General features: G+C 37.6%; 1 protein-coding gene across 2 annotated transcripts in view; it reads right to left on the bottom strand.

Moving 5' to 3' along the window:
- fam184ab (family with sequence similarity 184 member Ab) overlaps positions 1–4,884 on the bottom strand; it is a 71,834-nt gene extending 66,950 nt beyond the window's left edge. The window contains exon 1 of one of the 2 annotated variants that reach the window (XM_079474370.1): positions 4,169–4,870. In XM_079474370.1, coding sequence (XP_079330496.1) covers positions 4,169–4,348 — 180 coding nt within the window. In that variant the 5' untranslated portion in view covers positions 4,349–4,870. Of the gene's footprint in view, positions 1–4,168 lie in introns of both variants that reach the window. The other variant, XM_079474369.1, reaches the window with a different exon arrangement.
- Positions 4,885–13,730: the final 8,846 nt, after the last annotated feature.

A 13,730-nucleotide genomic window follows, 5' to 3' on the forward strand; every position in this document is an offset into this window, starting at 1 on the left:
GCCGTGCTAAAACATTCATTTCCATGTGCTTTGAAGTAGATCACAGCTCCATTTACATGACCACATGAAAACGACCATTTACTGGCATGAAAACACAGGCGTTTTAATATTGCGACGAGGCTGTTAAATGATGCAAATGTGGGGTTAAAAGATCCACGTTTTCAGAGAATCATCTCCACTGATTATAGCACCCGACCGAAATGCAAGCGTGCGGGGAAGAGAATTGTACGAACACACGTTAGCGAGCCTGACTTTAATGCTAGGTGTATTTTGACCTGCGCGGCTCCCCATATAAAGTCACAAATCATTTCCATCTGTTCAACAGATGCATCATCTAAATACTTTATATATTTCGATTGAAAATATGTGTTCTCTGGACAGTACGTATAACTATTAATCTCATCCACCCACTGTAACTTGACAACTCACGTAATAAAATAACTTAAACTCAAATGTACATTTGTGTTTTTATTCATTTGGTAAATAACCATTTAGTTAGTTAGATTATGTACTGTAAGCTGGTCAGTATATGATCTTGAGCTTAACTAAGAGTACATTTTCGATAATATATGTACAGTAAGTGAAAAAGGTTTGAGGAAATAAATATTCATTAAAGTGTATGAAATTTAGCGCCATCTCGTGGTGAGGTTACGAAATGCAACCAATGGCTCACTCCACCGCTCACCCCTTACTTTCGAAGCACTGCTGTGGCTGACACAGGACTAAGATGTCATCACGTTTTTGCTTCTTTGGCGAAGGAGATAACGTATTTATGAAACGCTCAGTAGAACACTTTGGGCTACTGTAGAATAACATGGTGAATTCAAAGGGGACCCGCGGTGTATGTAGATAAAGAAAGCTCATTTTAAGGTAATAAAACCATAACGCTTCATTATGTAAGGTCTTAATACACCCCTGAAGAGATAGTTATGTACTGTATATTATATTGCATGTTTTGTTACTAGATCCTCATCAAAATTACACATTTTTCAATACTAGGCATTTAGATAAACCTTCTTACACAATTTGACAAAATTACAAAAACTCTCCTCCCCATTTAGTCTGACAATAAAATATTCATATTTTCGCTAACACGGCGACTTTATGATCCATTTTACCCATAATGTGCTGTTTGAATTCAAAATATGTTCTGTGAAGGCTAATATGACTTTTCTGCTACATTTGCACAATTGCTGAATTACAGTTGGGTCTTATCAGTGCTTGCGCATCCTTTTCATTCTACAGTCAAAGGTGATACATTTAGGAAATTGGAATTATTGAGGAAAATGGATTTATTGCAGCAAGTTAAATGGTTATTCGAACAAAACAATCTCCCCAAGCAAAAGTAATCTGACAGAAGAAAGTTGGCGTGGCAGCTGTGGCCATGCAGTCATTTTTTATGATATAATAAATACGAAAATAGACATACAATACAATGGAAATGTACTGTACATGCTTGCTGCTGATTAGCTAAAAACACATTAAAAAGTTTCACAGCCTCTTGGTTTAGAAGGAAGTAACACTGCCATAAACTACAATTCCCTAACAAGGCTACTTAGTGTTTTGAGCTACTGTAAGCTCAAAGTGTGCAGTGCCACTTCTATGTGTTATCAAAACAAGCAAGCCGTTCCATAAAGAAAACACTGCTGACACAGAGTCCTGCACCCTGGTGCCCTGGGCTTCTCCCATCTGCTGTGCAGTACCGCCTGCGTCTCTCCAGATAATGCAAGAATCCTTTTAACCCCAGGGTTATGACACACGCACGCTCTCTCCCACGCCGTGAGTTTACACATGACTTCACACGCAAGGCCGCATGGAACGAAAGCACCTTCCGGTATGGCAAAAACGACTACGCGTTTGCCCTTGACGCTTAAATGCTAATGTAGTTTCACATTATACAGCTAAAGGAATCAAAGATTAAGAGGGAATTTGTGTCTCAGGTTCCGATTAAGTACAGCCTTGTGATAATAAATTGAGAAAACGTGACGTCAAATGTCTGCTATATGGGAAGTTAGTCATACTGGGCCTCAATTCTCCATCGTGTAGATACTGAAATTATGTTACATAACACATAGGAATCCATCTCGGTAATGGTTCGATCTATATGCAAGGGTCTGACGCCTACTTTTGTCTCATTTGGAAAATCACATAAAAGATATATTGACTTTCGACAACATTATATTGTGCAGAATGCGTTGTATAAGCAGCTTGACTAAAAATCATAACGTCGGGCAACATTTTTCTAATTTATTTGCATTAGTTCGAAAGTTGTCCAGGAGTTAGCGCAATTTGTTTTACTCAACATCGCCATTAACGTTTCTTTCATGTAGAATCTAATCGAGAAAGTAAAGTCGAATTAACAAAATTACGGAAAAGGTGGAGGGTTATGTACTGGAGGCAGTTACAGAATTAGTACAAATTTGTTCTCTTCAATATCACAAGGAACATTTCTGGCCCCGATTATAGTTCGTAAAATTGAAAGATATTATTTTATCAAATGTATTAGCAGGTGGGTAATGTACCATCCAGTAAACTGTACATTAAAAAGACGACAAATAAGAAAAACAAACAATATCTAAAGATTTCTGCAAACTCTCAATGAAGACGATCATAAGAAGCTTTAAAGACTAACTAAAAAAACATTTGTGTGAATAGCATCTATTGTTTTGCACAAACAGTCTCCAGGGGGTGATTGAATTTCCACCAAATGCTTTTGGAGATTATTGATACCCGATAGGAGGCCTGGGACCATCTGGATGTTCTGGTTCTGAGCTGGGAAAGGCCACGATAGATCATGGAGACTGTATTCAGCTTCATTACGTCAATCAAATTAAACTGCGATTTCCAACATACTAGTCCAGGATGGGAATGACAATGAGCTAAGGCACTTCATTTGAGAGGCATGAGACGTAAGAAAATCAGAAACTAAAGTACTGTCCAAGACCTCTGGATTACATTAACGCTCCAGTCAAAGCCCGCAACTACATGAAACATCAGCAAGAAATATTGATTTTGCGTTGAATACATTAGAAACAGATGCTATATGACTTTAAATACAGTAATGCAACATGGCAAACATTGTTGTGCAATGAGCAAATGTATTACATATTTACATTTATGGATTAAAGGGATAGTTTACCCAAAAATTTCAATTAAGTGATCCCCACTAGCTTGCATTGGTTTTGTTTCCAAACAATGGAAGTGAATGTGTTCCCCATTGTTCTGTTATCAAATTCTTTAAAACATCTTCTTTTAAGCTTTGCAGAAAAAAGTCATACAGGTTTGAAATGACAAGAGGGAGAGAAAATGATGATAGAATTGACATTTTGGGGGTGAACTACCCCTCTAGGCAGACTTTTTCCAAAGCAATGCATCATTTTTATTAACACAGTTTACACTACAATAAGGATACAGTGTGGTACAGGTTGGTACTAGTTGGCATAAAATAATTTGTCATTGGTTATTCCCTCAGTTACAAGTTTCAATTGCTAATCAACAATCGGATAATGCCAAGAGATGAGGTTCAATCCCACTGCATCAGATCCTAGTCCCTTCCTCTGCATGCATTTTTGATGATACATCAATTCTAAGGTCTCCCATAAAGCTATAACACCGTAACCTGGGTGTCCATGTTTAATGACAGTCTGACTGGTCATCAATACCTTGCTTAGCGCTGTAATCTCATTTATGAGACCCAGCCTGACCTTCCTTTGACATCATCTTAGTCAACCTAACAACACAAGATCACACTGTACATAGACTCAAACGCCTTTGCGAAGAACACAAAAGTTTTGATATATTTCTTCACACCACCGTCCCTTTAGAGGCTCTATAAACTAAACTCTGATATGTACACTCATTAAACATAATCGTTCATATTTCACAGCACTTCTCTTGTTTGTGAGACTATAAATGTTGTTGAATAAAAGAGAAGGGGCCTCTTTTAAAAGAAACTTGGTGCTGCAGGAGAAGGAAGACTCCATAATTGTGTCACAATTTATAAGCACCGAATTAGAAACTCCTACTTTATGATGTCATTATGCATTTACTTGCATATCACCTGGTTTAAATCCAGCCTGTATTCATTTGGACCGTGATGTCTCCAGCTCACCTCCAATTACGCGCATCGCGCAACCTGTATGCATCTCCACAAAGCGCACAAGATTACCTTGGTCAACTGCGCTATCTTCTTGCTCATCTTCAGGTGGAGGTCTTGTGTGTACTCGAGAGTTAAACCCGACGGGAAGGACGTGTTGGTCGACGTTGAAGTGCTGTTAAATTTCCCCGTTCCAGTCGATGCGCTGCCAGCGGGGTTGTAGTAATGCTGCCAGCCCGCTCCAGTCGCCATCTTCACGATATTATTGTACTATGACTGTAATATAAATATGAATGCTAAAGGCAGACGGCTGACGATCTATCTCTTTTCTCCGATGCCGATAAATAAAAAGAAATACGGTGACAGTCAAGGCGTTACTCGGTCATGATTTCACCCGGATTAAAATCGCCACATCGTTATTAACAATATCAAGACTATAATCTGAAGCGAGAGACGCCGCGCATTCTGTCGATTTACTTGCCGCTTTTCAGGAATTGGCACCGTACATCAGGTGCACTGAAGGGATTCCTGACATTTAAGACGAGCGGCGCGTTTAAAAGGCCGTCCGCGCGTCCGATGCGCGCTTGAGCGCCGGGTCTCTGTAGAGAGCGAGAGCCGATCCGGGTGTGATCCGGGTTCGAGGCATTTCTGTCGGATCGCGTGTGTCTGTGCGGTGCTGCTGCACTGCCGCTCGAGAGTCTGTTACCATGGATCGTCTCAACAGTTTACATTATGCCAGTGACGTCAGTTCCGTTGTCCCACCTCTCCTCCGTTTGGCTTCTTGCGGAGGTGTGATGTAATTTGAAGTATCTAAAAAAGGATTTTGCGCCCTTCTTTCTGGAAATGTCCTTTACTGGGAGATGAGAATTAGTTTTTCTTAAAATGTAAAGCCATTTGCACAGTCGCCTGCTTTATAGCTCATAATGTACAAGAAATTGTAATATTGTGCGACTCATTTTGCCCTCCAAAATAGACTCCAAGTCAGAATTGATTTAAGGGGTGTAGTGCATCCGAAAAGGACATTCCTGTCATCATTTCTTTCGCCCCCTCTTGTCATTTTAAACATGTAGCTATGACTTGCTTTCTTCTGCAGAACACAAAATAAGATATAAGAGAAAACTGTCGGTCCCCATTGACTTGCATTGGTTTTGTGCCCATACAATCAGGCCCGGATTAACCATATGGGCAATTGGGCAATTGCCCAGGGGCCCCCGACGTCAACGAGGACAGCTCAGCTAGCCAGGACATTTCTTCACTGCCGGCGCTAGCTAATGTTCACAGCCCCGAGAGCGAAGAGCCCCAGCAGCATCTTCAACCACGACCCGGATTCTGCTGCGAGTGCGACATTGAGGGAAGCGGTGATGGGTCTCGAGTCTAACCGCCATCTGAACCGCTCGTCGAGTCTGCGAGCAGCCCCTGTTTCACATTCAAAGTCCAGAAAAATGCTCGTGTGAGATGTGTTTGCCAAATGTAATCAAGCATTTCAATTTTATAAATGCTCTTCCCCATTATTTAGGATTCAAATTGTGTATTTTGCCAGATTATTTAGCATTTCTTTTTGTCTTGTCTAGTCTAATTGAGATAAATTGACAGATTTCCAAATGTTTATATTGCACTAAAATGTTTAACCCTTGCCTGTCTTGTTGAACAGTTGTTTTCTGTTTTAAAACTGTTTAGGAGCAGATGATACTGCATTTGATACATTTGTTACATTTGTTCCTTGTGGTGGCTCCATGTAAAGGCTGTACATTTTGTTTTGTTTATTGTTATTGCGAGAAAACAGCAGATTTAAAAATGTTTATATTGCGCTATAACTTGATTGTCCTATTGAATTCTGAGGTGACAGTGATTTCTGTTTAAAATAAGATGAGGATCAAAATGCTACTTGATTCTAGGAGATGGATTCTATGGATTTTTGTTTGTGTCTGTGAACTTCCTCTGTGATGGCTCTATCAATTCTATGCATTTGTGTTTGGAGCAGGTGTTGTTAAATAAATATTGGATGCTTTGAAAGTCGTTGCTTATTTACATTTTGTGACTATGTAGTGGGTCAATTTTGCCAGATTGATGCCGATGTGTTTTGTTTTCATAACATCATGACTGAGTGCATTTGTAGTTCGATGAACATTTGCACATCTGTACATCAAAAATGCACTTGATGGCAGTTAGTTATTGAAATATTGAGTATATTGACTGTATTACTGTAATTTATTCTGTATTTTGCCAGATTATGGTGATCCTGGGGTTGTGATGATGGGGCCCTTAATTATTGTTGCCCAGGGTACAGTGAAGTGTTAATCTGGCCCTGCATACAATATAAATCAATAGGGACAAAGTTTGTTAGTTACCACCATTCTAAATAATGACAAAATTTAAATTTTGGGGTGAACTATCCTTTTAATGGTTATAATGAGAATTGTATTGGTTTTAAAGGAAACTGTAATGGTCTCTGTGAGTCTGTATTGGAATACAGTTGAATTTTATAGATAGGAAGTTATAGCAGAAGCCTCAAATTATTTCAACGAGGCCCAAATTGCATTACATTGCAAAAAACACATCTGGTTGAGGTTGAGACTGTTAAAAAAGTATGGTCGAGGAATGAATCATTTAGAAAAGCAGTGTTGCTGAAGACAATTGATAAACTTGATCCCATTATACTACAACTGACCTTGGATAGCATACATAGAAAGGGGTGCTTTTTTCAGGATGCATAATACTGAATTGGTTTGTTTTGGTTCTTTTGGTGTGGATTACACGCATAATGTAGATAGCTTGTCAGGAAGCCACGTGTATTAAGAATGCTAGATAAACCCACCTTGGGGGCATAACAAAATTGTTTGGATGCGTTCTTGCATTTAGTTGTAGATAGTAAGCTAATTAGAAAAAACATAAGTATGTTTAAAAGCCTAAACGGAGAGCTGAAGTTTGAAAAAGTTTTGGCATAGTTTTTATCCTGCGTTCTTGTTGTAACACTATGCTGATGTTTGGCGGGGAAAAAGCGATGGGAAACACTCTTCCAGTCTCTCTTTCTCCAGGGTTTCATTAAATATGAAAGAGTGCACGCTGCTGGCAAAAAATGTTTGCCTCGCCACACTTCTGTTCCTCCTTGAGTATGAGAAGCTCATAATGTAAGACAAATGAGAAATCCAAAGGAAATAATATACTGCAAATTAGAACTAGTATGCAGACGGAAAATATTACACTTCATAAAACACAAAATAATAACACATAGACGCTATTGGACTGCTGAGTGGTGCATGCAAATCTCAACGCTTCACTCAAGGGGTTTGCAATTTGCAAATCACTATTATATACATTATATATATACTATTGTGATCATCCTGGTTTTCTGTATGCTTGGATGGTCTTTAAAGGTTCACCTGGGTTTTCAAAAGGAAAAGATCAATGCATGGGATATACAAATAAATCATATACACTAGATGTCTGAATTTGCCCCAGTTACAAATAATGGTATGATTATTTATTTATAAGGGCATGATCATTAATTTCAAATGAATCAGACTGTCCTTGGTACAAAGGGCAACGCATTCAACTATCTTATTTGGGTATCTTAATATCTTAACCGACGAAACGTAAGGAGAACAAGATGAGTAAATATAGTTCATAATAATGTTTTCCTGGTGCATGTATTTCAAAGATCTCTAGAATATATAAAGAAGAGCTGTGTTGTGTTTTCAATTCATCCCCGACAATAAAACCAATGGGTTAAGGTGGTTGACCGGCCAAGCTGTTTTTTATATGCCAAAACATATCTTATCAGACCAGCCTTTGCATGGAAAGACTCCTGAAAGATATGTATCTGTATCGATCAGACTGTTTATTATTCATAGGAGCGTGTGATAAAATAGGTAACCAAAGTGGCTTCATTTCTACCTGAGTGATATCATCCTCACCTGTCGAGTCTCATCAGAGCATCCTCACTCCTTTAATCAAGCAGAGTGGCTATTTCCCTGTCATCTACGGCGAGGAAAATTACATATACAAGTGCCAGATAAGCAGCATTCTGAAATCCTGTCAGGGCAGGTTGCCCCTCAGCGTGGTTTTCATTTCCCACGCAGGTGGTCTGTGAATTTTAAAAGATGAATGCTTGTGGTTTTTTTTAAACGACTTTTGTCTTTTTGTTTCTTATTATCAAAGGAAGTGTTTTTCAATCGCTTTGCAGCTTTTTTTTATTTCAATTTGTAGGCAATCTTCATTGGTCCACTTCTGATTAAGAGGGGAGATGGTATCAGTCCGACTGTGAGAAGGCAATGCACCTGTCTGCATTGACATCAAGAGAAGTTCTATTATATATCAACACTCTGAGAAGGAAACATAAGGTATATTTTAGTAAAAGGTTTTTAAGTCAGATGGATCTAATATAGGCCGAAATTAGGGCGAAACAGTACTCAATAAAGCATTCAATATTAGGTATTAAAGAAATTATGTCATTATTTTGAGGTGCAATCAAATTGAAATACTAGATTATTATAAATGTTTATGATCATTATGAAGAAAAAATATATATTTGCCATGTCCTCTTATATTTTTAAGTCTCCTGAAGTTGCGATGGTTTTTACTTCCAGATTTTGATGCATTTCCGAGTGAAATTCTAATTTCTAATGAGAAAAACAGTGGGTGTTGCTTTCATCTCTTTCTGCGATTTGATTGGATGTTAGAAAACAGCTGTTTTATTTTGAAATGAAATGTCATCAGACTGAGAGTTGAAGGGGAGGAGTTAACGGATGCTCTGCCCAATCTGTCTTCAACATACGTCATTTAATATGGATATTCAAGTACATTTTCTAATTTTAAGTAAAGATTATGAGGGCACACGAGTTTTAAAGAAAGGATGACCCACATTGATAAACTATTTACAATAAATGCTGCAATATTTCATGAAAAAATAGGCATTGTAATTTTGAATTTCACTGGGACTTTAAATTATAAATCGATGTTCATTTATGCACCACTAAATACGTAAAATTCACAAAGAAAGTTTTACTGGGAATGCTTTGAATTTTTGAATGCTTTTTAGGTTTTACAAGACAAGAAGTGCAAGAACGAAAAGTTTGATTTGTATATTTCATCATGTAAATCATATGTCCATATCAGTCATAAATAATGGACTGCATTGCATTGCTCTGACAGGTTTTGGTGTTGTTTCACTTTAAAACCTTTGGAGAAAGAATGCTATATTTAAACTTCTTTATCTAGTAAGGACCCTTAACTTTAGCAAGATCATTAACTTAAATAAGGAACAACTTCTAAATCAATTTATAGAATCAAGATATATACTGTATTTTAACAAAGATTTGTGTGCAAATGTGTTTTCATATTATTCCTTAAAAACTCACATACACAAGTATGTCGATTTTTTATAAAGGAAATGTGCTATAGGAAAAAACGATTTAGGTCAGCCGATGTAGATGCACACACACATGTTGCTGCTGTGGCTGGATTAATTCATACATATTCATGTTTTATATGTGATCTCATGGTCTTGCCACGTGATTCCTCTTGGCACATCAAACAGTGGGGTGATGGCGATGAGAGCTTCTCTTCTGCTTAAATGCAAGTGCTGAGGCTTTACAATGCATTCCAATATAGTTCTGATGTCTCTCCAGAGATGTGGAGTCAGCATCTACAAAATCGGAAGCAAAAACAATTCAAGTAATATTTGAATTGAAAGCTAAAATAACGACCGTCAAACCCACAGTACATATTTGTTGGACCCAGAGGTCTATTGCACTGGAATAACAGACGCTCCTCTGATTTGATAAAAGTGGTCAAATTGGCCAAAAGACCTGATCTGGGTTTTAAGCAACGTCGATGATCTTTACCCCCATCAGCTGATGGCTGAAGTTGGCCATTATTTAGCACCTCTCCCCCGGGGTACTGAAGAAATTGCACAATTCATTTAAAGTCTTGGCCGAGGTGTCACGGTGTGTCCTGACATCAGCCCATTCATTTAATTCCGTCCACAAAGAAACATTACCTGCCTCTGACACGACTCTATTTTCAGTTTCACCGCCGTGAATTGATTATGGGTAGTTGATAAATGGACATCACGTTTTAGGGTAAGGTTTATAGTGTAGGAAGCAAATTTAGATGTACGAGTCACACACTACAGTGAATCATTTTCAGGGTTTCTTTATCATCAAGTCAGTAATGGTAAAGTATTGGATACAAAATAGCAGTTTAAACCAATATACACAGGAACAAGGTTATTTCAAAAGGTCATTTAATAACCTTTTATGACAAACATGCCCCTTAAAATCACTGCTAGAGAAAATGATACTTGTATTATACGTATCGTACATATCCTTCCAAAACATCAGATGTCCAAATTCACTGTTTTTCAGCTAATGGAAAAATACACTGTACTTTAAATGTTATGAAATACTGTGCTGTCAAAGTTGACATGCCCTTTTTAATCGTTTTTATCGGTTTGACATTTGCAAAACCTAGTGACAAACATAAAGGGTGAGTAATAATAATGATTTACGATACAAACTAAAAATCACGAAATACTGAGATACGAGGTTTCAGAAGAACTGCAGCGATATACACTATATGTGTGACAACTTGCCCCACTAAGTTTATTTTACACTAATATGAAGATCTTATTGGCTTTTTAAAGTTGACAAATGATTCGATGTGATATATATTTAATCAGGAGTTTTTTTAGCTATTGTGAGGTCACAAACGTAAATGCATAAATAATGAAAAAGATCTTGAAACTAGTGTTTGAAAGAGTTCTAGTGGATGGATGCTGTTCTTGCTTACCTTATCATGTAAACCCTTGAAACGTCCATGTAATGTGCTTTTCTCCCTCTCAATAGCGGGAACGGTGAAGTGTGTTTCAGGCTGAGCGTGACCCGAAAAGATCTGGGAAAATCAGTCACGTGGGCCCTGAGGTGATGCACTTGTTGACCGTACACAGAGGCGTTCGGCTGCCCTGGACACGTGCACGCTCCTGAACCACTGCGGGACATTTAAAACACTAGCAGAAAACTGAATGAGTAATCACCAGTCATGGTGGAATTATAAATAATAAATACAACAGCATACGATTTTCAAAGTGGAACATTCTTCAGCAGATGATGTGCAATGGGGCCTATTGACATCTAAAATGAGCCTCAAACTCATCTCCTGTGACAGTGTTAATAAACAAACAAACAAACAAACAAATAAAGCATAAAATATGTATTTTGTGTTAAAGATGACCAAAAGCAGAAATGGATGTTATAAAAAGGTCTCTATAATGAAATGCAGTCTAAGGTCTTTTTAAACTGCACTACCCTGCCAGCTAAGCCAAGCAGTTAAACTGCCACCCTAACAAGTGATTTGTACGAAACAGCTCAGCAGACGGCCATTAACGCTGTTCTTAAAATGAAATGAGCGATTGATTATGAAGACTGTTCTGTCTCAAAAAGTAAAAACAAACACTCAACCCGAAAGCAAAAGTTACGCACCTGCAGGTAGCGCAACAGACACTATTAAACCTGAACTGAGTTTTCCCCCTAAATCCCCAAAATACTGGACCTGTCAGTAGATCATTTTGTTACATTACTTATTTATACCTAATGTACATCTCTTTGTAGTGGAAGGAGTCTGCTGTTTATTCTTCCCATCATGCTTTGCATGTTGCACTATGTGTAAATGTAAATGTGTCCATCGACCAGACGATCATGATGAGCATGGTTTAAAGGGATAGTCCACCACAAAAACTCAACCTCACGTCTTTGCAAACCTGTATTTCCTTTCTTCTGCAGAATATTTTGAAGAACACCGGTAACCAAACAACATAGGCCCCCATTGACATCTTTTGTGTAGACACAAAACCACTGAGGCAAATCTTAAAATGTCTTCTTTTGTGTTTCACAGAAGAGTCCTATACAGGTTTTGACCCGACTGAGAGTTAATAAATAATAACATCAGCAAATGATGCAAAGTGTAAACGTGTTGTGGTGGTCTTCATCGCTATCGGTCCAGTCCATGTTGTTTTAAATGCTTCATCTTATCCTTTAATCTGTGCATTAAACACGAATACAGACTCTGTAAAGCTTGCAATTAAATTATTATTTGCACAAAGCCATGAAAAATTCCTATGGGATATAACATATTATCAGGCAAACTCATTTGAACGCTATTACACCAGCTATACCCTCAAAGAGAAATACAAGGACATAAACATTTCGCATACAAATACAGCCACTATTCTATAACACCTGCAGCCTCTATTTATAGCATTCTCAAGCAGATGTTCTGCCAATGGAAAATACACGAGATTGTTTCATTTAAAGATGAGCTTTGGATTATAGCCTCAGTAGGTATATTACACGGTTTTAGTCATTCCTCCCCCCACACATCTGCCCTCTTTCATCACGTGTTCGATTCTAAATCAATCCATTTTACTCTCAAATCATCTTATTATCCAGATGACGCGTAATGACGCAGACACTGCAAACCCAAATCACAAATGTAAATCCACTTTAATACCCAGACAATCCGCACCACTGCTGAACCAGATGTTTGCTGGTGTTCAGGCTGGATTTCGGGAATAATCACTGACAGTCTGAGCAATGATTCACTTCATATATACAGTTGTAGAGACTCTTGCTGTGAATGGATCGTGCTGTTTGATTCGGTTTGTATTGTACTGAGGCAAACAGATGTTAATGTATTGCATAAGATGATATAAGAAATGAAAAGGTAAAAATCACATTAGTTATTATTGTGTAATGTAATGTATGTAAATGAAGTTATAATTAATAGTGCAATAACACTTATGTACAATAATAATTATGTTTTTAATTCTGCATGGTGCAATAATTTAAAATAAGTTACAAACCATAACAGGAATGTCTCACATGCTCTAAGAACAGAAAAAAACATCAAATGAATAAAGCTGGAAATGATGATGTTTAAGATGACACCCAGTGGAACAAACTTCATTAAAGCTTCAAATGTAATCCGTGCGCTGACGTGAAGTTTACACTTTAGGAGACAAGCAATATATGAGCCTTTTTGGAAAAAGCTCCTTGTGGCAAATAATATCAAGATTTTGGACTCAGATGTGTCTGTTTCAATGAGTTACCTTGGTTTTATGGGTCAAAACAAACGGCACTGATAATAAAATTGTGTGGAAAGCATGTGATTGTATTTGAAATGAATCAAAAAGATAAAACAGTTTTTAAAGGAAAAGAGTAAAGAAATCCTTTCAACAACGATTCCTTGCATGTAAAATAAAAAAAAAACACAGAACTGAACATTTAAATAATCCTAACAGATGTCAAGATATCTTTTTTCTTGCCACGCATCACATTTCGTAGGGATTTTGTGCCATCTAGTGGTAATAAAAGTGTTTTGGTTTATAACAGGCTCAAATCAAAATGGACTATATTTGACTATTCAGACATTTTAATCAAATTAGATGAATATATAATTGTATCCATTTATAATGTCCATTTATTAAATCACAAAACATGAATATTGTCTTGAGTAGGCTAGCTCACTATGATAATGCATTGTGGGTTTTTCACACAGCTCGCTATTTGTTGCTCTTAAAAGCTCATTTAAAAAGAGCTCAAAAGGTTCTGGGTTCAAATGGACTCAGCATTATGCCCTA

This window comes from Barbatula barbatula (genome assembly GCF_947034865.1).
Source record: "Barbatula barbatula genome assembly, chromosome: 15".
In the NCBI taxonomy this organism is placed as follows: Eukaryota; Metazoa; Chordata; class Actinopteri; order Cypriniformes; family Nemacheilidae; genus Barbatula; species Barbatula barbatula.